Below are 26,760 nucleotides of genomic sequence, written 5' to 3'. Positions count from 1 at the left end.
ATATGGCATACAAAACATCTAATTGGAGACTTGTGAAGAAAACAAAAATAAATACAGTTTTTATTAGGCCTACTGGAGGTTTACACTATGACTATAGCTATAGCTGCAGGGCATCTTTATCATCCCTGTGTAATTTGTTGCTGTTAGAGAAGGCAGGCACAGCTTTTATGTGTGTGCTCAGGCTGTATGTGAGGACAGGAATGTGACTGCAGGGGAGTATGATAGTCTCAGGACAGGGATGTGTGTGTGTGTGTGTGTGTGTGTGTGTGTGTGTGTGTGTGTGTGTGTGTGTGTGTGTGTGTGTGTGTGTGTGTGTGTGTGTGTGTGTGTGTGTGTGTGTGTGTGTGTGTGTGCGTGCGTGCGTGCGTGCGTGCGTGCGTGCGTGCGTGTGTGTGTGTGTGTGTGTGTGTGTGTGTGTGTACTGTAGGCGTGGTGTTCAGTCACACACAGCCTGTAGAAGGGCCCCTAGCGCCAGACATTAGTACTGGTCTGGCTGTTCACTCTACTCCCGGATCCTCTGCTCGAACAACGCAGTGTTGTCGAGGCTGAATCACGGTCAGGCGTATGGACAGGCGCCCGTAGCTCCGTAGACCCTTCCTTATCTATCTATCCGTGCATTAAACGGACTACACCGACGAGTCATTTCCCGCACGTTTCTGGACTCTTCTCTCCGGTGTCTCACACTGCAGGGCCTCTTCACTTTACAGGAAAAAGTGGGTGTTTGCTGCTCACTGGTGTTCCGGCGGCGGCGGCGGCGGCGAGCAGCGAAGTGTCCTCGATGGCAGGCTGGAAGGACGGCTCGGTGCAGGAGAAGTATCGGCTGGTGGTGGTTGGAGGAGGTGGTGTCGGGAAATCAGCCCTGACTATCCAGTTTATTCAGGTCAGTAGCATGCACACTTCACTTGAATTGTAGCCCGTGCTTCAAAATGCTTATCCGAAAACACGGCGAAATCAGAGGGGAGGCCAGACACAGGAACCCCGTAAGCGGATACCTGGGTGTTTTCTTCTCTACTTTATTTGAGGCCTTCAACTATTTACAGAGAGGTTGTTACAAGTTAGGGTGAGATATTAAGCCTTATTTTGTGAATTAAACGAGGAAGGACGGCTGTCACTTTAACACGTCGATTTCCGAGAGATCCACTTCCACTTTGCCGTTCATTGCCGCTAGTCAAAAGAGAAAGGAAAGTGGGTCTGCGGAGCTCCTCAGTTGTCCTATTTTATTAACTTGCTGCAGAGTAACGTTAATAAAGAGTCCATGCTAAAATATAGTCTATTCTAGCCAGAAACTAAAAGGAACCCTCAGCCCAGATGAGTGTTAATGCTATAAAAAGTGCATTGTAGAGTTACAGAAAACTCCATCATTGTAGTAGGCCTACTGGTGTCCTCCGAGAGATAAATGTGCTTTTAACATTATTTGAGAGACACCAAACTGTTCCAAATCTCATGAGAAATAAGCGAACAATGACAGAACCCGTAATGGTTTAATTAATATATAATAAGCAGAACAGCAGCAGCACATAACACCCATTGTAAGATGATTAACTTTTATGTTCAGATGTAGACTTTCGATAAAGAGACCTGCTGGCAAACAACTACATTCATGTTAATATTATTTTAAACATAATTAAGCATTTCCCCCTGAAGGACTGTTTTCATGAGTTTAATGTAAGCTTACTTGAAAATCCATCTGTGTCACATATAAAAAGGCACGTAAAGAGTTACCTCCATCAATGCCTGGTTGCATTCCAGCACACTGCAGAGCCTGCCTCGCTTTGACCTTCCAAGCTTTCATAATAGTAATTTAAGCAAGGGCTCCTTTCCGAAAAGCCCCCACACAGTGACACACACACCCACACAGTGACACACACACACACCCACACACACACACACACACACACACACACACACACACACACACACACACACACACACACACACACACACACACACACACACACACACACACACACACACACACACACACACACACACACACACACACACACACACACACACACACTCTGTATGAAAGAAATGACACACTTTAACCTTTGCCTTGTGTGTTTCCCCCTCGTGTGGTACTGACCAGACTGCAGGCAGCTGCATGTCTCCACACTGCCAGACAATAGTGGGCTGGCACACGTTTTGAGAGAGTGGGGGTAAAAAGCTTGTGTGTGTGTTGGGGGAAGTTGTGTCTAATGAGGGTTCAAAAAGCTCATTAACTGCATACCAAGTAAAAAGGGATCAGATTGCTGTGGCACAGATATTTGCCTTAGCCTGCTGACCTCACTGACCTGAAGTAGGGCAGCATTTGAAGCTGAATTAAAACGCACCAAAGACATTTTACTGATTATAAAAACAGTGTTAACATTGATATTATGATTGGGAAGATTTTTCTCAGTTTGAACATCATAATTCATGTCTTCTCAATATAATTAACAACGTTTGTTTTACCATTGCATTAAGAGGGATGCTAAAAGATTTATTAATAAAACACCTCCACTAAGGAGTACCAGGGTATAATTTATTTATTTCAATTGTAAAGTCGGATTTAGCTTAAACAGCTACTTTATATGCATTTTGTATTCAGCGTGACCCACAGTTAATTTACTCATGCCTTTCTCGCCATCGGCTGGCATATCTGGTGCCGTGAAAGTGAGAGAGATTGAGATGTTGACAGCAGCAGGAGAACCTACATCCTCTTCAGAAGTTTATAGAAGGTGCCTGCCAAGAGAAAAGACCTAACAGCTGATTGTGAAGTTGAGGCTTTCCCCAGAACTATGTTGAGTGTTTAGGAGGTGGGGGGTCTGGGTCAGCCTGGGTGGGTTAATGATCACGGACCATGTGGAATTTGGCCCTTTGGCAAAAGGAAGTCACTCTGCTGCTGCTGCTCTTAGGACCTTTTAGTTTTGTATGGAAAAACATGACCGGCTTCCTGAATCATAGAGCTATGTGTGTTTGTGTATGTATGTGTATCTTGACAGGGTTTTTTGATTTAGTGTCATACGTTTTTCCAAAAAGTGCTTGATGTAATTTTCTCCCAGATTTATTGCAGTATCAGTTCACTTTTAATGCACGTGTTATGAAATATAACACATTTTATATATATACCAGGCCTCCTGTCAGTTCTAAGTAAAACAGCGTTAATGCAAGTGATTAAAGTCTCTTCATAAACAGATAAACCTTTGTTGAAACTCTTTTTTGGCTTCCTGGTTTGCAATGCTCCTTCCTCTTATATTTTCTTCCATTTCTTATGGATATGGTTTACATTGAATTCATACCTAGATAAAGAACATGAAACATTTAGTATTTGATAACTAGTCATCAAGTAGGTAAGAAGTCACTATTTTAAATAGACTACGAAGAGTAAGCTTAAGGTAGTTTTCCAACAGTTCTACAGTATGATTTCATAAAGGAAAGGTGCTCCGACAGTCTGTATGCAGCGGTGTCTTTTTGTGGCATCATGTGTTATATGTTTGTATTTGCAGGAATGTGTCTGTGTTGGGGGTGGCTAACCAAGCACTAAACATTAACTATTTTAAGAAGCATGTTTTAAATTTGGTGTAATTTGAACATTTTCATTACTGGAACCAATATGATACCTTAGCTTTGGCACTCTAACTAAAACCTTGCTTTTAAATGTACCAAAACATACCAAACTCTTAAATGCACTTAAGTTGAATTTACAAAAGCAGCACACTTTGCACACTAAAAAAGTTCTGATATAGCTCAGAAAATATGTGATTAAAGTAAAACAAGACTTTGATTGTTTGATGTCAATTAGATACTTGGCAGTCTTTTGATACTCGATTCTATTGGCACATTTCAGTCATTACTTAAGACAAAAACAAAACGACTACTGTGCTGAAGCAGGGATGTCTGGGAGTTGGGGGATAACAGATGATGTCGCTAGCAATAACAGAATGGCAGGCCCCCGGGGGCTGCTGGCCTCCCTAATGCCGAGTGGTTGACTCAATCTGAGATAGCATTGGCATGACATAACATTGAGTCATCTGACAAAAGTTGTGAAGCACAGTGTGTTGTTTTTATGTGACGTCCATAAAGAAGGAAGCATCCCAAGAAGGGCAAACATGACTCACATTGGCCATGTGAACACAGCATGTGGGGTGGTGTTGTGTGTAGGTTTGTTTTTACCCAAGTAATAATCACACATCAAAAACTGACTTAATTTACAAAGAGTAACCAAAGGAGCTCCTAAAATGAGACCATAATGAGCCGTTGTGTGGTCTGATCACTGGTCTCTGAGTCTCTGACTTATGGTGTTGCCTGCTCACATGCTTGCTAATGTTAGTGTTGTGGCGGCCCCCGGCAGTGGAGATTCATCCATGAGAGCAAAACATCCTGACTGATTAAGTCCAGACAGTTGAGGATTTGTTTTAGACCTCATCTGGATTTACAGCTGAAGTGACTCCTCTCTTTCTATACTCCAACTCCTTTTTTGAAATATCTCACATATTTTGTTTAGATATGAGGTATTTTAGGAAGAATGTTGCCCTTGAGTAATAATTCAATAGCAAACACGGATTATAATGGCAGCTCTCGTTGGGCATGTGGAGGCAAGGTGTAGCAATGATAGTAACGCAGGAGTTGAATGTGGTGACCGCCGTTTCATGTGTATTTCTCAGAAATAGCCACAGGTGGTTAAACAAAATGTTTGCAGCGACGCTGTAGTGCGTGCGTTTGTGATTTAGTTTAGAAGTTTAGTTGTATGTAAGACCACACACGGCATACTCTCAGCCCATTTTTGGATACAGGCAGTTTTGTAGCTTTCTGTCTGGCTCAGGGATATGTCACATGCCATACTGCTGAGTGCAAACATTTCCATTTATATTCTGACCGGCGTTTCTACATGTCCTTTAAGGGAGTTTATACCTTTCCTTTGTAAAGGAAGACTGGACCATATGACATTAAGCTCTCTTTTACCGTAGGGTTTGCAGATGCGTGTGTGTGTATGTACCTGTGTGCGTGGCTGTTAGCCCAGGTGATGAGAGGACAGTGTTTGTTTAGCTCTGTAGGAAAGTCACCTGTTGATTTCTCACAGAGCTGGACTGCAACAAAAGCAAATAAGCCCTTCATTGGTTTTGACAACACAAATTCTAACCAGGAGGTAAAAATAAGTACATGTATCTATGACAACAAAAATAACAATAATTTAAGAGGCTAGAGGACAGCCTTTCACCACTATGTCACCTAGGAAAGAATGCAGGTCTTGTGCGTGCAGTGACTTTTGCATGGAATTTATAAAGCAAACAATTCCGGTAGACAAACTGTTTTTGTGAATGGTTTCATAGTTACTTAGCTTGTTGAACATCTATCAGTGTAAACATGCACAAACATAAACGACAATGACTTGTTTTCTGCCTGCTTCGCCAAACGCAGAGTGTATAACTACAAAAAAAGATACTCTAATAACGTAGTTATAAAAAAGGTAGATTTCTTTAAGGATCAATTTTCTTCTAGGCTGGTGCTGCACTCACATTAATATCTGTTTCATGTTAGTGTGCTCCAGTAAAAGCTCAACAATGAATTTTAAACAATGGCCTGGACCGAGCACAGTAGCACAAAGTCTGTGTGACTGTGCCTTATTTCCCTTTTCCCACCACCACCCTTTACCCTCATTTGACTCTTGTGTAGAGATTGAAGCCAAGTTCCACCTGCCTTGGGTCAGTGATGTTATAGGATTTCCTTCTTTGGTCTGCTTATGAAAAGTTATTTCAACAACTTAAACTGTGTATAGTTTGAAGAGCAGAATTGATGATACTGAGATTGCTAACAGAAAGATTGAAGAAATGTCTTATTCATTATAAAACAACTAAATATGAACCCTATTGCTGTTCTAGATAAAAATAACACTTTCTGATGTGCAGGGTCGGATAAAAGCAATGACCCCTTTAAATGGAAATGCTTGTTTAATCCTGCATCCTCGTATTGTCTGTAAGTATTTTAACTTTACCGTAATTAGAAAACTTTGAAAGACTCTCAAAAAGTGAACCAAGCTCTCCATTTTGTATGTTCTGCTCTATCTCTCTTATGCTCATATTACTCTTTTCAGATGTTACCATGCAAGTGTTTATACATACTTAATTATATGTCTTCACTTGTCGGACCTCAGTGAACATCAAACTCTGGCTGGTTATAGCCATAGATCATGAGTATGTTTCTAAATATGGTTTGTGTGACCAATCAGTTATGAAGTCAGCTGGCCTTGTGGCTGGTGACTGCGTAGCACTTAGCTTGAGGTTGTTCTTCACAAGGGTTGTTTCCCTTTGTTAGTCACCTGTTTCGTCAGGATCCTGAAATGTGTGACAGTTGGCATATTATAGCAACAGAAAACATGATTTCCTGAACTTATATAAGACAGAGGGAAACCAAAGTATGACAGGGTGCAATTAAACTTGTAACTTAATTTGTAGGAATGTATATAAAAAACGGCCGCTTTTTTATGGCTTTTTATTAGCACACTAACTTAAGACATGTACACAACACTTCCATAACTGACACTTCTTATAGGTCATTGCCTGCAGGATGTTAAGAACAACTTTATTGGGATTTTTCTATTGTATTATTGGCTATGCAACACCTACGCGAAAGCAGACAACTGCCACATTTTCTTAGTATTTGGCATGATTAACAATAGACAGTGTATCCTAATGTTTTAGGACCCCCAAAACTTAAACTCCTGCGTAAAATATCTAAATGTGATTATTCACATTGCCATGAATTATACCGGCAAATTCTTGCTTACCAGAGGATGAATCATTTAAATTGACACACTGTAAGCTTTTTCCTCTGTGCCCCCCTCAGGCAAAGAGGCCAGCCTTCCACACAATACATTGAATAAAGTAATTGGTAGGCATGTGTGAAATGTACATAATGCTTCCAAAAAGATAAACCCCTTTGATTGTAATGACCATGGCTTTTCCACTAGTAGTGCAACCCTCAGGACACATTTTACAGTTTTCCTCCCATACATTCCATGGAGCTGAGAGTCATTTATTTATAATTTAGTGTCCAAATCACTTGTGTATTGTGGAAAGTGATGAACATTGCGGTACCAAGGGCCGCTTGTGAGGCTTTATGTTTTTAGGCCTATTTGAATACATGGATAAGTAGTGTACAATCGCAGTGATGAGGTAATTGACTTGAATCTGGAAAAATGCCAAGCAGCTCCCCATAGGAATGTTCATGTAAAAGTACATTTAGGATCCATAAAGACACTCCCAACCATCTGGGAAAGCTTAGGAGACTAGCAGGTCATCCCTTTTAGCTCTGAGAGAAACGAATGACTATCCAGGGAGGGAGACGACTCTCTAGCAATAATACAGCATCGGGTACTATTAGACTATGGTATATATTTGTTGGTGATTCCATTCTGATGATTTAATTTTTACGATCTACCAGTGTGTTGTTTTAAGTCTTATAGTTGAGAGGAATGTTGTCAATTATTAAGATTAGATTTACTGTTACATAAATGGCTTTAACTACATGTTTCACTACCATTTGACTCTCCTTTATGTCTGTTTCTTGTGTGACTTTCAATGGCCTTTACCTGTTTTGGCCTCTTCACTAAAGTTGGCTTGGATCCAGTCCACAGGCACACATACATATATGAATACTTTCCACTGAAAACAATAGATATTGCTCCCCTTCTTTTGTAAGTGTGCTTCCTCATTCTGCATAGGTCTTCCGTGTATTGGTTGTAATACAGTTAGTGTTTCTTGTAAATTAGTTCTCTGTTTTGCTTTTCCGAAATATTTCTTATCTCTTGTAATGTCATTCTGTTAACACAATAATCAGTTCAGTCAAAAGAAGAACTTAATCCCTGATGTGTGACTGTAAAGTGTTTGTTAGCTGGCAGGGCAGAACATAATGAAGCCTTCCTCGAGAAATCAAAACTTAGTTATTATAACATGTTTTCACGTGATTATGTAGAAAAAGCTGTATGGTGCCAGTGATCATTGCTCTCTAAACCATTTCCCACTTTTCCCGAAGCATCTTCTCTGTGTTTTCTTCTGTGGAAAGCAAAATTGTTGGCTGGAGGCGGAGGTGTGATCCAGAAAACCACAAAACAGATCTGAGATCAGATGATAATTTCAGCCACTCTCTCCCTCTAAGTGTCTCTCTGTCTCTCTGCAAAAGCTGAAAGCAAATTCTAATGAATCCTGAAGCATGTACGCACAAGTCTGTAAGTAACTTTCAAAAGAGCAGAGAGTATTATATACTGTATTTTGGTTTTGCACAACATTCACTTGTGCAGCCTATGAAATTGGTTTTATCTACAAGACATATCTTTATGTTAGTTTCAACATATTTTCACGTGTAATATACATGAATAAAATCAGCATATGCTTAACATGACATAACAATCAAATGTGTTTCTAAATTCTCAATGTTATGCATTTGACCATAATTCACATATTTCTAATGAATATCAGAATGAAGGAAAACAAAACATTCGTATGCGTACTTTGAAATTGTAACATTTCCCTCCGATAGGTCGTAAAAACCTTGTATTCACCTGCAATATCCTCCGTTGTTTTCCGGTCACTGCCCCTCAGATAATCAGACAGACAGAGAGGGCAGCGGGTTCCTCTGTGTTGTTTTTTGTCTATTGTTCTGTATTCACACATCTGTCTGTTTCAGAATAACTGTGCACAGTATCAGGTCTCGCATCTCAGAGTCATATAACAGCAACTCTGTCTATGGGAAACTGATGCTGATTATTTTAGCAGCCCGCTCCCACCACATTGTATTCAGCATTACAAATGTACGTACACCTTTTCATGTGACACGCCTACATTTAATCCCTTTTTGAACAATATCTACAATGTTATTAAAGTAATTCTGCCTTCTGTACTGTGCCCCATGTAGAGGAGACATTTTCCTTGTAGCTTAGATGATAGAACACTATGAATGGTTCTTTTTATATGTCTGTGCTTGTCGCTGATGCCGGCTCCTAAGCTACTTGCCAGGCAGCTGGTAGACATTTGGCACGTCTCATGCAGACACCGTCCAGAGGCCTGCGCGGCACCTGCTGTTCATCAGTGGGAGGTGAGGCTTGGAATGAGACAACCCCTCAACAGGTGACAGTACAGCACGACTCGCTGTCCTAATGTGCTGACCACAATGGCCCAGTGTCACTCTCCTCCACTGATAAGAAAACAGATCATACCAGGAAGGCTGTTCAGTCTGCACCAGGTACATGTGTGGAGGGATACATTGAGTCAGTGACACAGCTGTTGTGTGACTGTTATACTAATCTAACACACGCAGCAAATGCGTCTGTGTTTTCAGCACCAGTTGCCGTCGGCAGGCCTGATGCAGTCTTTTAAATTGGCACACGCCAATGCAAATCAAGTCAGCAGCTGCCTAAAAAAGTGTGTTTGGTTTGTCGAACCAAAACATTGGCCACTCACAGCCGGGCCTCCCAAAATGCTAGTTAGAGCATGTAGCGCTCAGGCCCTTCGCACACAAAAGACAATCGCCTTGTTTACAAGCTAGCCATTTCAAAAGTTACATTCTGCTAGTGATGTGTGAGGGCCACCACAAGCCACAGGCCTGGTGACTTTCAAGTCCATAGCATATGATACGTTTCTTCAAGCATTACCTCTGCAGAGGAGGTTGGGTTTTCTGGTCAATTTGCAGAGTTGTGGAAAAACTACTGGCTATCTTCATCAAACTTGTTGGAAAGGTGAAGCATTGGCTAGGGATGAGCCTATTGCATTTTGGAGCAAATCCAAATCACAGACAGGGGCACGAACCGGGTTTCACTTATGTTTACATTGCAAGATGTTGAAAGAAGTATTTTAGTTGCATTATGTGGAGTTACAATTATCGGAACAAATTTGTTCTCTTCTCCAGCAAGTCGAAACATCAACTCAGAAATGTTGAGACACCTTTGGTAGAGATTATCAAAATATGTCTTGATCTGCTTCCTTTGCTTCTCATTGACATGCAAATACTGGAAATACTCAAACAAATAGGCCTCAAATACATCTTCTTTGTATCGTCCTTGTTGTTTCCAGCTCATCCATGGAACACATAACTGCAGCATTGGTCTTGGTGGAGGCCTGTTCTCTCTGACTGCCATCCTATTCTTTTCTTGTTTTTCTTTTATTTGTTATTGTGACATGCACAGTTGTTGATAATGATCAGTGTCTTTACCCAAATTAAATTACTTTTGATGATGGTGACTGGACAGGCAGGGAGGAGCCATCAGAGATAAGATGTGTCCATTAGGTGTTATTTACGAGGAGTTGCCCGCTTCAGTAATAACGTTTCTGCTGCCTGTGTCGTTGGAGTGCTGGCCTAAAAGCACACAACGGTAATGCTGCTGTGTATCTGACATGATGCCAGTGAGTGGCCCCATTTACTTTGACATATCACCCCTTGCTAAGAATTATAGTCCGCAGTCGAGTACACTGGTGCAGAAATACACACTCAGCAGTTGTACCAGAGCAGAGAGGGGAGATGAGGAACACATTTCTGCAGGTGCTGTACAGTTTAATCTCTTTAGAGGTGTGTAGTATGTTAGATATGTTTGGATATAGATGATTTATTTTCTATAATCTTAATCGGTGAAACAGCCTTTGGATCCTGTTAGTGTTTTTCATTTTTAGAGATGATAAGCATCCCATTATTCGGTCAGTCATACGTTTTTTCTGAAAACCATAGACTACAGACTGTGAGCCACACTCCTTTGAGTGACTTTGTATGGGCTTTTGAAAGTCACACAGTAGTTTCTCTGTCCACACAGCCACTGCAGTAGCTGGTGTCCTCTCACTGGGCCGTCACAGTGGATCTTTGTTGATACGAGCACATGCAGGACCAAGAAAAAGCAGAGGAAGAAGAACAAAGCAAAAACACATAAACACTCTACTGTCTGAGTCAATGGGTTCCAACAAGGTCTTATGATATGTGTTATGATTTAACAAAATATATTTTATGTTTTTAAATGTCTGTACGATAATGAACTTCCTGTGCCAAAGGTATTGATTTTCTTTTCTTTCATCCTCAACATCTATTCAACTTAATTTATGGCGATTTTGATACAGCGTCACATGGGCCGAGGTTTTTCTCACTTCTACAAAAGCAGGCATTGATGAGGATTCACCCGAGTAATACGCATTCAGGGGGGAATCACCATGTCTTTTTAGAGATTATCAAAATATGTCTTTATTTTTCATCCGTCCTAGCAAAACAAGGAAGGGCCATAGACAAACCGGCTTAGGAAAGGCTTAATGCAGGGAAGGGGAACATTAGTGATGTCACGTGATCAGCTAGAACAATAAGGGTGGTTCACACAGTTCTCTGTCTTTGGGTTGTTCTCCTTAATCTGTATGTGGACTTGTAAAGTATTTACGCAGGTCTCTGGTCACTTATATTTAACCAAAGTTAACTTACGAAACGGATATAAAGAAATAGTTTGTAGTGTGACCACTACAGAGAAAACAGGCAGCTTTGAGCCCAGTCACCGGGTGGAAAAAGGCCTTTAAATGGCACCTCTTTGATTCTGTGCCTTTGAGCAGGTTCAAAAGTGTCCAGCACACATTGATATTTAGCAGGGCGATTGATGTATTAATGCCAGAGAGGTTAAAGGAGAGCAGGGGGTGGACTGGTGGGACATTTATCCTCTGCTTTATTCTCTGCATGAGTGCTGTTGCAACTCTACAGCCTTAAGTGCTAGCTAGACCATTCACTGTATGTCACTTTTTATTTTGAAACACCAGTATGTCCAATATAGTTGTAAAGGAAAGTGCCATTCAGGTGTGTTTGATTAATGGCAACTTGAATGAAAATGCACCCCTATATCCTAGCGATGAAGTGCAGTGGTGTGCACCAACCAAAGTCCACAATTGTAAAAAGGAAAGTAGGGTTAAACCCTCACGGTGGCTATTTGAAAAGCATGAGACCTGTGGAAGCCCATTTGTGGTTTAAAATGTTAGCGTCCATGCAGGATTATAAATAGTTTTTTTGTTTATGCAGCTTATTGTTAGCCTAATCTATAGATGTGTGTGTGTGTGTTTGTGTTTCCGCCCGCGTCTTGATTTGTCCCTTCCCTGATTAGCGAGACTTTGTATGAAGTCCATTGAAAAGATAGCTACATTTTCCGAACAATTTAGGCCTTTTCTTTGTAGTTTTTGCCATCATTTTGGTTACTTATATTGAAAATGTAATCATCCATTACCTTTTTTAAGTGGCAGGGTCTGCATTTCCAGTGATGTCATCTTACTGGATGGATGTTGGAATCACGCCAAAGGTTTGTCTGGTGAGGCAGAGTCTCACTGGTCAGCCCGTATTTAAGGACAAGGCCATGATTTAAGGGACAAGCTATTGATCTGTTGCGCATTAGGAGGAAGAGATCTTGTAGGAGTGATGTGCATGAGTTCATTTAATTCGGCTTGAAGCCAAGATTTCAGTGCTACACCCAAACTGCTCTCTAACTGTAAACATTCTATATAAGTCTTATTACTTTGGCCGTTGAACAAGCACTATAATCATTTAGGTTTATAGCAGTTTTTAAAAACTGTCAATCAAAACCTATTGTTCTTTTCAATTCTTTGCAGCGATTTCTACTATCTTTAAGTTTTCCCGGCTTTAACAGAATTCTCCCCGGTGGCCCTTTAAGGCAGTAGACACATTGTGAGCTCTCTTTCTCTCTGTGTATTAGGTATTGAATCAGTGACCTTTCTGGTTTGTATGAGCTCATGGGAAAAGTGGGTGTTTCCACAGGAAGTTAATGCCTTTTCCTCCCCCTCTTTTTCTCTTGCTCTCCCGCTCCATGTTGCATACAGTCTCCCTCCCCCTCACACCTTTCATTCTGTCTTATTTTGTTCAACTATTTCTCACTTCAAGCACTCTTAAGTGCTCAACAAACAATACTCCTTACCCAGATTCCTGTGCAACCCTGTGAAGCATGGGAAGAGAGGTGGTGGTGGTGATGGAGGAGGACATAGAATGTAAAAATGCAAAGGAAATGGTCCTCAATTCCATCTGTTCAACATTAAACCCTCACGGTGGCTATTTGATTACTGACAGCTGCCCAGAGTCCAACCCAAGAGGTTCAGCAAAGGTTAAACCTGCGCTTGTTTGGGGACAGGAAATAATATATCGATGCCCCCAGTCAAATTTCTCTTTTCTTAGATCAATGCCCAATGCTATCCTGCTTTTGTGTGTGGTACTTCCAAAATGTTTAACCTAGACGCAGCATAAAGTTGATTTCAGTGGACTGAGATTTATCTTCAAAGGTTACAAAAAAAGTATCTATAGTAAAATAAATCCAGTCAATGATATGAATATCAGTTTACCTTCAGATGAAATCCTTGAAAAGAAGGATTGGCATGAATATTTATACCATTCTACATTTCTTATGTTTTAATAAGCATGAACAATATATGAGTTGTCATGTCATAATGTATTATCAGAAATGGATCATCCCAATCTGTCACATTCTTCGAGCTGAGGCGGCGACCTGGCAGGATCCAGACTGTCTGGCCTGTCGTTGTGTCCTTAATTGAAATGTCTGCACTTGGCTGTGGCCCACTGAACGTGTTTCACTTGTCTGCTGGGGGGCAATTTCCCCCTCTATACCCTGGCCACATCTGGTGGCCACCCCTATCTCTCCAGCTCCTTGGTGCTGATGTCTCAGTTTGTGTAGCAGTTTGTATCGCTCTGTCAGCAAAGATAAGCGTGAGGGCCAGTTTGAGAAGCTTGGGTTGAGAACCAAATCTTCTGACAATTGTAGTATTACATATTTCCTGATGGTAAATGATCATCTCAGACAAGCGCATCTAAATCATACAACTGTACTGCAATGGCTAAATGTAAAATCTAGTGTTACTGATTGTGAATTCTCAATAAACTTAGGCAAACGAAAGCACAACACTTGAGAATGTTGTTGCCCACCTTCAGTTCTATTTTGCATTTGCCAAATGCACGACAACATGCTCAGTTCATTTTCACACCGACATACCTCCATCCAGAGCTGTTGTTAGTTTACAATGTAAAGAAAACAAGCACATTTGAGTGACTCTTCTGGGAACCCAAGTTGTGTGGTTGTTAAATGCCGGCACTAAAATAAGTAACTTGGTGTTACTTTCACTATTCTTAATGACAACATCTTTTGTTTTATCTATGAGATTTATGTATAACAAAATGTTGTGTGCTGTGGTGTGTCGAATAAGGGGGTTGGGGAATGTAATAAAACTGCAAATGCTGCCAGAATTATTTTCAAGAATAGCACAATTAAATGGCATTCAATCAATATACAATTTCTTTAATTAGAGATTAACTACGGCAGATGATTTTACAGTCAAGCTCTGTGAATTCTCATTGGGCATCAGGCAGTGTGTGGAGGGTAATTATCTCCAAACAGTGTCAATGACTATTTGCTTTAGCTCAGCATTCCCTCTAATTAAGACTTGTAGTAGGCAGGCACATGGTTTCTCCATTATCTCTGTAGGTGCAGTATGTTTTTGTTAATTAATCGCCCAAGGTCTCTTTTTTTTATAGTGTAAATCTCAGGTTTTTCTTTTTTGGTGCTGAATCTGTGGTTTTGTGCTCTGTGTAGTTAATGATGCTGTAGTGGTTAGCAGTCAAAGAGGCGGCTATAACCAAACAAGTAGGATAACAGACAGAGATGGAAAAGGATCTATATTTAGTGTTAGTAAAGCTGTTTGTGTGGAGAGGAAGTGGGTGCATAGTGCAAGCACGATGTTGATTACACGCCTCCACATATCACCCGTTCTTGCTTTCCTTGAGGCTGGCAACCAGCAGTCACAGTATTTATTGCTTTATGTCTCGACTAAAGAAGCTAAAAAAGAAGCCAGAGTAGGTGCTTGAAATCTAAATGGGAATTTAAATAGAAATACACTACAAGCTGGACCAAATATGGCATTTTGATTTTATACTTTATGTTTACTAGTGAGGCGGTTTAGCAGACAAATAAACAATGAGTAGATGCTATCTTTGTGGTTTGTTACGTTAAGTTTTATTTAAAAAATAGTGCTTTTAAATGCATCACTGATGACTACTTTTTAAAACATGGCTTGAAGGAGATCCATAGGAGGTTTACCGACATTGAATAATGTTAACTGTGTAATCACTAATGCCATCCCCACAGCAAAAATGCTAAACATTTCCAGATTCCAGCTTATCTCATTTGTTTGATAATGTATTTTCAATTGGATTTGTTTGGTGAGTGGACTGTAGTTCGGACTAAATGGTCCGTTTTAATGACGTTAACTTGGATTTTTTTTAATAGAAGATAATTAACTAATTAATATAAAATATTAATCAAGACAGTTATCAAACAGATCATCTTTACTAGTAGCCCCAGTGTGTTTTTCTGTCATAGTGTTGTAATTTCAGTCTGTCTATGTTTCGCAAAGCATCCACATAAAGAACAGAATGCAACAAAAAGGCTCAAGACTCATCCCCCGACATCGCGCTGGAAACAGGCCTCTAATGTTTTCCTGGTGTGAGCGTGCATGTGCTGTGTGTGGGTGGACGGCTGGGATGTATGGAATGCTCGGGGGGCGGGGGGTACTGAGTGACAGGTTTGGACTTTGGTTGGCGGGCAGGGTGGGGAACATGTTGTCTGTGACATCACCATCATCCGAAGGTTCGGCCGGGCCAGCTGCCTGCTGTAGAGGTGGAGTTTCCTTCCTGGTGAGGGGACCGGGGCCACCAACATCTAAACGTGTGTGTGTGTGTGTGTGTGTGTGTGTGTGTGTGTGTGTGTGTGTGTGTGTGTGTGTGTGTGTGTGTGTGTGTGTGTGTGTGTGTGTGTGTGTGTGTGTGTGTGTGTGTGTGTGTGTGTGTGTGTGTGTGTGTGTGTGTGTGTGTGTGTGTGTGTGTGTGTGTGTGTGTGTGTGTGTGTGTGTGTGTGTGTGTGTGTGTGTGTGTGTGTGTGTGTGTGTGTGTGTGTGTGTGTGTGTGTGTGTGTGTGTGTGTCAAAACCTATAAGGAGTTCAAAAATACACTAAATGTTGTCTTAACAGAAGTAACTGTACAAGAACTTTAAAAGCATGTGTTAAAAAATAAAGAAAATACCTCACAAAACACTTACTCCTAACCTACGGGACAGTTTCGGCTTCTTGGGCAGTGGTCAAAAAGCACTGAGGTTTAAGCCATTGCCCTAATTGTTAGTGGTGGTGGACGTAGTATTGACTTGTGGGTGCTTTTGTTCCCCAAAAACCTTTGGGCAGCTCTACTCGTCTCATACATACTGATTCATTCTGTTTGAGGAGCCTGTTAAATCGGATGAAGTCATCGGCTTATATCAGATTTATAGGTCATATTACTGGACATGACTCAGGCTGGTTATGTCACATAGTTATTGGTAGGCCTCCTGAGTCATGTTACACTCCCTCTCCGAGCCCCCTGCCCGGCTCCTGTTAGTGCTGGCTCCAGTGCTGCTGGCACTGCAAAACAGCCTCATCTATCACGGGGAATGGCTCTGAGGGTATCAGCTCAGCCAGAACAGTGCGCGAGGCAGCTACACTACCCAAGCACGTGGAGGGAGGGGAGAAGTAGCGAGAGGAGTGCAGAGCTCACTGCGGCTGCCCGAGGTTGACAGAATAGGAATAAGAGGTTGACGGGAAGCCGTGGTCACGTGCCGAAGCAACGGCTGGGAGAGTGGTGAAAATATAGGCAGATTTTCTTCCTTTTCTTTCTGTCTTTCTATCTGGTCGTCTGAAGGCAGTGCAGTGCAGTGCAGTGAAGCATGTTCTAGGAGGACAAACAGTAATACTGATGAATTATTGAACAGTGGTGAGTTGGTGTGACAGGCCAGTATACTTGCATGCTGCAGAGCGACAGGAGAGTGAAAGGGAGAGATTATCTGCATCCCTTGCAACAAAAGAAAACGGCAGGTGAGAAGAAAGACACAATATGATTGAATTACAAATGTTCACATCAAACTAGAGCTTGAGGTCATAAAGGATATTGATTTCTTCCTAGTTATATTTTTTTAGAGTTTGAAAAAATATAATGACAATTTATCGTCTTTTTATCGTCTGATTTTATGTTTTTGCCATATGATCGTTAATGGTTAAATAAAAGAAAGGAAAACATATTAACATATTTGTGGCTTTTGGATACTACTTAGGACCCCAAAGCAGAGACTGACACAAATAAAGTTTCAATGTGGTTAATAAAGACAGCTAGTCCACGGCAGGTACTGAAGACAGGGAGCTGGCTGGCTGCAGAAAGGTCCAGAAACAAAGCAGAGGGAAAACGTCCCCGACAAAAACTCAAAAGTTCCTCAAAAACTGCGAAGTGAACAAAACTAGACTCAAGGCTGCAGAAAGGCACTCCGGATCGTCGAACAGCATTTAATTCTCTGGCAGAGAAGTGAGGTGAGGGCCAGGCTCTTAAAGAGTAGGTCGATTATGTGAGTGGGAATAGGTGTGCCTCATCTGCAGCCAGGAGAATACAAGCCACGCCCCCTGTCACACACCAGACCTGCCTCGCTGCACATTATCCCGCTTATTACACAGCCATATACTAAACAAACTAACGACTCGACTCCCAATATTAATTGAAATGATTTTATTGACTTAAAAAAATGATCGTATTTCTTCCGCAAAGAGAAAAGAAACTCCGTTCCACGGCGCACCAACGGCTGGAACTGCGACAACAACAACAACTTTATGGCAGCATTCAGCACTGTCCAACTCTGTTCACAGTTTCTGATCCACTAACAAGTCCTTAAACACCGCAGAGCCCATACAGTGTTCCTGTTAGTGTTAACTTCCTCTCTGACTTCTTCTGGTGATTTATCTGACGTCCAGCGCTCCGTCTTTTAACCTCTTTTACTTTCTCTTTCTTGATCCTCCTTAGCAACGACAGGAACTGCTTCGATAGCGTTTTTGAGGGGCTTTTTGATTTACAGATTTGAAAACATTGTTGCTTGCTTTAAAAATAGCACAATTCATTATGTCAAACCTTGGAAAGTATCTAGATATCCCTGCCCTAATGCAAAAGTAACTGGCAACTGAATATGTGTTGCTGTTTGATGTCTATCTCTGGACCATTGCGTACAAAGGAGGGTTTCTGCCCCGTTACTTCTCCGTTGTTTTTATGGTCCCAGTTTGCTTTTCGGCCAAACTGTATGTATCACAGTTAAATCAAACAGACTTCTTTGTGCAGATGTGAGCGTCCTTAACAACGGCCAATAAATCCTTGACAGCGGTCTGTACTACTGGATTAACAACGCGTCACATGTTCTGAATTCACCAATCAGAATCGAGTATTCAACTAAGCCATGTAATAATTAAGCAATAGCTCACGACAGCCCGTGGTATATGCTCATTATATCACAGCTAAGGGGCGTGGTTCGGCCCGACGCGATGCATGCAGTTTGCTTTTCAGCCCAACTGTATACAGTTTTTCTCAGACGCGATGGGATACTGACTCGTTGTGAATTCTACCCGTGATAGACGCTCAAATATATCACGGCTAAGAACCAATCAGATTGCTTGATTTGACTTTTCCGTTTTATAAGCTCTGTTAAATATACGCAAAAATGGCACGTAGAGATCTCTTTAAAAAAAAAAGAAGTCTATCCTGATGTCTAGGATAAAATTGGTTAATAACATTGGTTATGCAGATGTATCAGATGGGCTCTATTCATAAGTAAGGAGTACTTTTTTCCTGAGAGAGATGACTATGACATGTAGTACACTCAAACCAATCTCTCTCTTTTGTGTCCCCGGCTGCCCAATACGAGCAAATAGGCAGTATACAACCAGTGTGAAATGACAGAGTTCCATACACAAACATAATGATAATAAATAAAAAAATAATTTGGCTTGTTTTTAGAACAACGGGGAATCTTGTCTGTATTTTCAGTTCTCAAGGTCGCTCTGTGTTTTAGGGTGTTGGTTTGACATTCCCTGAGTACTCCCCTCAGCTGTCACCACTTAACAAGTCCCAGAGGAGAGGAAGAACTACAAAACATGGGAAAAATGTAAAAAATGCATGACTCCGACTCCTGCAGACTCCCTGCCCCCTGGCCCCACCCTTCCAGTCGAGGTTACTAGGAGACCAGATAGTAACCCCAGAATAAAATAAATAAAGTCGTAAGGAGTGAGCGATGCCACTGTTGCAACTGAAGGAACGTCTTGTAAATGTGTTATTAGCTAGAATAACAGCCAGATGTCTCTACATAAGCAGTTGTTGTTCTATGAGGGACTCTTTACATGTCTTTTCTTCTGTGCAAGTGTCTGCAGACAGTGTGTTTACCTCCTGTCTGCAGGGTGGTTGTAAAGGTAGAGGTCATTATGGCTGCCTCTGCTGTTGTAACCAAAAACACAAGGACAGAGTGGCTGTTTGTTCACATATCCATTCATTATTAAGCCAGCTGATTCTACTCACTGTGTGTCCTAAACCCTTGGTACATACTCATTCTAAGCAGGATTTCAGTAATGTCTTAGCCATAGAAATAGAACAGGTGTCGTTGACGCTAGGGAAAAAATAAAGCCTACTCTTAAAAGTAAGCAGTGGACACTATTCTCCTACCATGCAATCCACAAACAGCTGTACACAATTAATTATAGGTAGTAGTTATACAATTTCTCTAAAGTCGCAGCTTGTGAAAAGCACATTATTGCTTAATTTCCTGTTAGAATTTAAAAGATAACGCATGTTTTTGTATTCTCACTGTACATTTATATCTATATCATCGTCATATACAGTGAACTGGGACAAAGCGTGTGTCTCTACCTGACAAACTGTATAGACCCCACATACAGTGTATATTCACAGTCTCTTGCCTTCTGTTCTCTTCTTTCTCACCTGCAGTCGTACTTTGTCACTGACTATGACCCCACGATTGAAGACTCCTATACCAAGCAGTGTGTGATTGACGAAAGAGCGGCCAGGCTTGACAGTAAGTTACTGAACAAACACAGTTAATAGACATACAGAAACTACACACGTTTGGTATTTGTATTTTTCTATTGCATTGTTTTCTTATTCTCTTCTTAGTCTCTGTTAATGCACGTTATGAGTGATTTGCGTCTGTGTGTGCTCTCTCTAGTCCTGGACACGGCTGGACAGGAAGAGTTTGGAGCCATGAGAGAACAATACATGAGGACAGGGGAGGGCTTCCTGCTCGTCTTCTCAGTCACTGACAGAGGAAGGTGAGTGACAGTTCTCGTCATGTGCTAACTCACAGCTACAAAGCCCACTACTCAGTCTTTTTCTCTCTCTTTCTGTTTGCACATCTCTGTTTACTGTTTCACAATTACACCCTCTTTTTCTCTCCTTCTCGCTCTCTCACTCTACTAAAACCATAAATCTCGCACCGATACTCTCACTTGTTGCCGCTTGTACTTCCGGACCCCCGTGCCGTTAGTCTTGTTGTCATTTTCGTTTGTTCGTAACATTCCTCCCTCATCCTGTTCTCTTGAATTCACTTATTTGTGTACCTTGGCTTCTTGTTTAAAGCCCAAATGCTATTTAAACAATAGTATGTGGTCTAGAATAGACACATAGTTAGGTAAACCTGTTTTTAAAAAAGGTTAAAACTTTATTTTAAAGTCCAGTCAAGACCTGAAATATCCTTACAACACCAAAGATGTCAAGCTGAATTTAGTGGAAATATTTATATAAAAGATGCACAAGATATCTAGAATATCGAATAAAGCAATTGTAGTGTATTAAACAATCTTGGTTTTAAAGATTTGACTTGGTGTAAACATTCAATAGCTTACATAAAGAAGTGGAACAGGCCAATACAGAATATACAGGATATGATTCTGTCAAACAGTGTGGCATCAAATATTTTAAAGGTAAAATCTCAAGGTTTTATAGATGGTTATCCTTATGTTTTCATTCGTTATTGATAAGGTGACACCTATGCTAACTATTGTATGTCAGTTGTGATTTAAATGCTACAGCTAACAATCCTCGAGATGCTACTTTGTCGGACATACAACAGATAAGCACCCAGAGTACCTGTATTCAATAATTGCCCCTAGCAATACAAATAGCTAAAAAAAGTTACTGAACAAAAACATTATTTTACCTTAACAGTATCAAAACATATGGTTTGATTTCATTAAGATCTTAAAAACTAGATAATAAAAGAATTAAATAAATTGTGATTTTGAAAAATTGTTTCAAATATCACTGAATACTATTCCTACTGTAGTCTGTCACATCCCCTCGTCTCTGTGTCTGTACACCTACCCCGCAGTGCCATGAGCTGCTTCCCCCTCTCTCCCACAGCCCCCTCCCAATGTTTATGTAGTAAACAGTCTTTCCTTCCTCCATTTATATTAGTGAAGTCTTTCCAGATTTACTATATGCTCACCAGGCTGTCTGCGGCCCGTGGCTGGAATGCCGTCCTGGGTTTGCGGTTGCATTCGGCCTCTTTTTATTTCATCCAGATTGACATTTTTATTTGCTGTTTGGTTGAAAGAGTGCACATGGCCTTTATACTATAGCAGGACTATGGTCAGGTCAGTGCACAGGGACGAACCTCAGACGAACAAAATGTATGTTTCTGTAATAGTGCAGCTGACTATTTATTCTCTTTGCTGACACACTCCTTCAGTCTGATCCACATTGGTGGTGACCCCAACTTCTGGGTGTGTTTGTGTGCTTGGGTGCGTCATTTGGCTGTATTGCAATGTTGGCCGCATGTGCATTAAATGAATGTATGCATCCACATGTAAAACTTTATATAACCTGGAATAGCAACACTACATAACACCCTGTTTTATGTTTTATAGCTTTGAAGAAATCTACAAATTCCAAAGACAAATTCTCCGAGTGAAAGACAGAGATGAATTCCCTATGATCCTCGTAGGAAACAAAGCAGACCTGGAACAACAGAGACAAGTAAGTCCAACAGATTGCAGAGAGCTGAATCCACTGACTAACAAACATACATCGTGTTTGATCATCTGAAGAGAGATGGAATCAACCAGGCTGGAAGACCAACATTTGCATATTTGAAAGTAGCAGCAAAGTGTTGCAGCTGCAGCTAGCTGCCAAGATACAACAGGATGTGAGTAAAAGGATAAAAGAGATGCTGTAGAAGTGGTGGTGTCAGGAGGGGAGGCTGTGTGGAGAAAAAAGGGAGTGTGATGAAATGATGAATTTTCTGCCTGCAGTAGCTTGTCAATTCATGCAGTGAATCCACAGCATCCCCTCATGGTGAGAAGGAGCATCACCGGCACACATCTTTTTACCGTCAATGAGTTTACTGAAATCAGCATTTAGCATGTCAAGCCTCATGGGAAATTAGCCTGTTTTTTTATTAATTCATATTACATGCATGACTATATGAGACATGTAGAGACTAACTATATTATATTTCATAACATTGCTGATTAAGATGACAACTTGTGACCACATAACTCATGACCTAATAAACCTGATGATGATCTGTCATTGAAGCGTACAAGGAATGCATAATGACACTTAAGTGAAAGTAATTGTATTAGGTGGCTCATGAGAATAGTTTAGCCTCATGAGAATTTATTTTATTATTTCATGCTATTTAACAAACAAGTTCATTTTCCAATATTTCCACCAAACATTGCAGAACAATCTGTAGACTCAAACTTGATCTGTTGCTGTCAGGGTGTATATAAGCTTTGAATCTAATTACCTTTTTGCTTAATTCAGCTCTAGATAATATGCACAGCTGTTTCAAAAGAATGGACGTCCCAGATGAATACATACTAATTTAAATGTGTACACTTGAGAAATGACAAGTGAAATACAATTAAATGGGACATGCACACAGAAATGCTTCAGAAATGGTGTTAATGGACAATATTGTCCCCCAGTAACCTTTGTAATTAACAGGTTTTTGTTTTTGAAAACAAATGTTGGATGATTCATTGAATGGTCAGGAGAAAGCATGGTCAGGTCAGGAATGAAAGTGAAAGTAGTACAGGTGTTATAGATATTTCATGTTTAAATATACCGGTAGTTAAGCTAAGAAAAGAAGCTACATTGAAAAATAAGAGAGTTCTTCCTTCAGTGTTGAGGGTCACTTTCACTTGGATGTGAATGTCCGAGCATGTGTGGTATGCATTACAAAGTGAATTCTACATACTCTGTCATATTCACGTATGGTATGTAGCACTCACTTCGTACTACAGCAGTATTAGAGCAGACGCTTCAGCCTAGTGCACTACACAATACATTATTTGTTTGATTGTGGTCTTTAAATCTTTGTTCCTACTAGAACAACAAGCAATGTTAAATCCTACGGTAATCTTATTTACACGTCATCATAAATAGAGGACAAGAACACAAGGGGTCCTAAGGTCATGCTTCGTAATGTTTTAACTGTAGATCTGTAGTCTTTCAAATACATTGAGCATCAACACTTGAATTGGCTGAGACTGAATTCCCATAGGATCCATAGTTTCAGGAGCTTGAATCTTTTGTGAAATCAATTTTTTTAATTGGATATGCACACAACCATAACATTTTAGTCCGTATGCAGCTCAGGCACTGCTTGTATGTAAACTACCATTTGGGTATGTTTTCAAAGGGTGCATGCTATCTAACAAGCTCACATTTTCACATACAATAAAATGACATGTATTGCCAGAAATTAAATGACTTGTCAGAAGATAATTATTGTCAAACAATGGGTTTTCATTGACTAAATCTCAATATAGATTCAAGCTTCAGCCCCTCCTTATTTTGTTCTTCTTTTTCCCTCAGGTAACCCAGGAAGAGGGTCAGCAGTTGGCCAGACAACTGAAGGTCACATATATGGAGGCTTCAGCCAAAATCCGTATGAACGTAGACCAGGCTTTCCACGAGCTGGTTAGAGTTATCAGGTATGTGATTTATGAAGGCAACTTTTATAAGTATATATGGTTTTCAAATGTATGACAGTGGATTAAGAAATGCACATTTTGGCACTCCTATAATAGTTGTTAATAATGCAGAACTCGGTGAAGGTTTTGTTAATGTAACATTAAATAATAATGACTCAAGTGTGCCCTTGTGCCGCTTTGATGGCCTCGGGATTTAGTCAATGACCATGAATAATTCCTAGTTCAAACCTGGCTAGGGGCCTTTGTTGCATTTCTCCCTCCTCTTCCATTTTAGTCAGCTAGTTAATAAAGACATAGAAAATGATTGATGAATTAAAAACTAATTATACAAATGACTAAATGAAATAATAAAAATAAACATATTTAGGTTTAATTTATTAAGAGTTTACCAAAACTCAGCTTATCTGCCTCACCAAGGCTGTGTGTGGATTGACCAGATTTGATTGGTAGTCGCCACCAACATGAGCAAAACCCCACAACAAAGTCCCTTTCACACACTGCTGAATCCTGGTGAAAGTGACATCACCGTTTACAACCTTGAAAACTTTATCCAGTTAGAAAAAGCTCAGATTAATTAAACAGCACAGACAGATATGCCAGATAAATAACCAAAAACCGTGTTACTGAATTAAGGGTGTAGGTAATATTTGTTACAAACAAAAGAACAAGACAGATTGCAAAAGTACCAGTCCAGTGAGTCATGACAGTTTTTCTCCCAACTCCCAGGAAATTCCAAGAACAGGAATGTCCACCGTCGCCAGAACCTACAGGAAAAGAGAAAGACAAGAGCGGCTGCCATTGTGTGATCGTCTGAGTCAGCCTTATCACTGTAACTCATGCAGCTGCTCTGTTCCCCCCCCACTCACTCTGCCTGACATCACATCCTAAGTGGATGACTGACCGCTGCCTTTTCCACGTGCATGACTTCAGACAGCCTTTTCTGAGATACTTTGACGAGGAAATGCTGTCCCCAGGACATCATTATGGACAACTGACAATGCCAAATTTTAACACCACTCTACCTTCAGCCGTAATCTAATTCAAACGAGAGAGTCCCAACACTAAACATTGCCTTCTGAATCAGCCTGACAAATTAATGTTTTGTACTCTGAAGGACTTCTCTTGCCTTGTAGTGACTTTGTACTTGCTACCGAGATTGAATGAAAACTATATATCCAGAATGTTGATGAGTTTCTTTAGTTTCCAGTGTCTAACCAGAGCAGAGATTATCTTCTGAAGCTTTGTGTACGTTGTGCCATATCCACCTTTTACTCCCATGTGCTAATCTGCTACTGTACATATGTGACATTTGTTGTGATTTTCAAAGTGTACTTCTAATGATCTATTAAATCACCACAGTACAGTGTGTGAGGTTGAGTTTGGTTTTACATATATGAAAGTGAATATATAAGTATGTATATAAATATAAAGCCTAGACAGCCCTTAAAGCTACAATGATAGAACTTTATGGCATTCTGCAGTGGATTCTTCTTCTTTGTCTGTGGTTTCTGCTTTCATCTCAATTGCCAAATACTGTGTCTACTGTATTTGAATTTGTTTAAGTCTTATAGATTGAAGCATTCTTATCCTATGCTATTTCATCAATGAACTGAAAGTAGCAAATTTGTCTGAATTTCTATCCTCAAAGGTGGCGGTTCAATCAACATTGGCATGATTTAAGATTTCCAAGAAGCAGTAGATAAATGTAATGGTAGCATATTGTGTAACTTTGACAACTAACATGATTCAAAACACTGAATGCTACATATTCAACTTTTGACAAGTCATGTTATCAAATCCATTTGTTGCAAATCAAGGAGCTTTCAGAGCTCAGTTCAGTTCAGATCATTCCAGTGTAATGCATCTTTTCTGTCAAACATTTAGTCAACAAACGGATCAAATAACTGTCATTTCATTCCAATAACACAGTGGCAACGTTTCTGTTTGGTGTTTTTCAATTATTCTGTTGAATACATTTTTTCCCCAATGATATGTCAGTCCGAAAACAAGTGGAAGCGTTGAGATGCGCAGCCGTTCTCCAAAGGCTCATGAGCTCCCCGGACCTGCCACTTGTTGAGAAATCATCAGCACAGTCACAAAGTACTGTTTCACCTTCCCTTTCCACTCCTGTACTTCTGTTTGGGCCTTTGAATGAAGTACTGCTGATTGTTTTCCATATCATCCTCTTGTATTATATAAAACAAGAAAATCAGATGATGGAAGTAATAGACTTGATTAAATGTTTCTACTCTACTTTTATACATTATTTTCTTATCAAACTAGTTGACAAGTATTTTTACATGTTTATAAGTGACAACACATCCACAGCATAGCTGTGGATGTATTTAAGGAGAAATGTTGAATTCTCTTGATCTTAACCTGGAGATGACTATTGGCCCAAATTTGCTAAATTGGATTGGTCAACCAGATGTGACCTTGAATGTAATTTCTTATTGTGGCTTAGTAATGGAGAATATATTTATCTTTGAGGTGTTCACCACCAGCGCCGAGCTTTAAATGCTGGGTCAGGTGGGAGAGGGTCTAAGAAAGGATTCTGATCTTTACATTGGAGTTTAAAACCACATGACTCAATTATTATAATAACTACTCCCCACTTTATTGCAAATCCTAGTGTACATTCAGATTATACTGTGTTTTTTTTCTTTTTCTTCCATATCAGTGTCTTTTGCCCTGTGTCTAGCTTTTGGTGCTAAAATAAAATCTGTCATTGAGCCAGATGGGGTAGAGAATCTTTCTTTTAGATTTATAAAGGCTGCACAGACTTGACTCTTACACATTGAGGCTTGATCAATACTATTCACAACATGACTAACTGGTGTTATAGGATAATTATGACCACTAAATGCTCAGAAAACAGTAATGATAGGGATTTCCTCTTTGTCTATTAGAAGTAATATTG

General features: G+C 40.3%; 1 protein-coding gene across 1 annotated transcript; it reads left to right on the top strand.

Annotated features, from left to right (window-relative positions):
- The first annotated feature begins 465 nt into the window (after positions 1-465).
- Positions 466-26,576, top strand: rras2 (RAS related 2). The gene is made up of 6 exons (XM_079666505.1): positions 466-880; positions 19,828-19,915; positions 20,066-20,168; positions 21,765-21,873; positions 23,722-23,840; positions 24,567-26,576. Exons 1-6 carry the CDS (start codon positions 779-781, stop codon positions 24,652-24,654), a joined length of 609 nt encoding a protein of 202 aa, XP_079522631.1. The 5' UTR covers positions 466-778; the 3' UTR covers positions 24,655-26,576.
- Positions 26,577-26,760: the final 184 nt, after the last annotated feature.

The sequence above is a fragment of the Notothenia rossii genome, assembly GCF_949606895.1.
Source record: "Notothenia rossii genome assembly, chromosome: 2".
NCBI lineage: Eukaryota > Metazoa > Chordata > Actinopteri > Perciformes > Nototheniidae > Notothenia > Notothenia rossii.
This window is presented reverse-complemented; position numbering and strand designations above follow the sequence as displayed.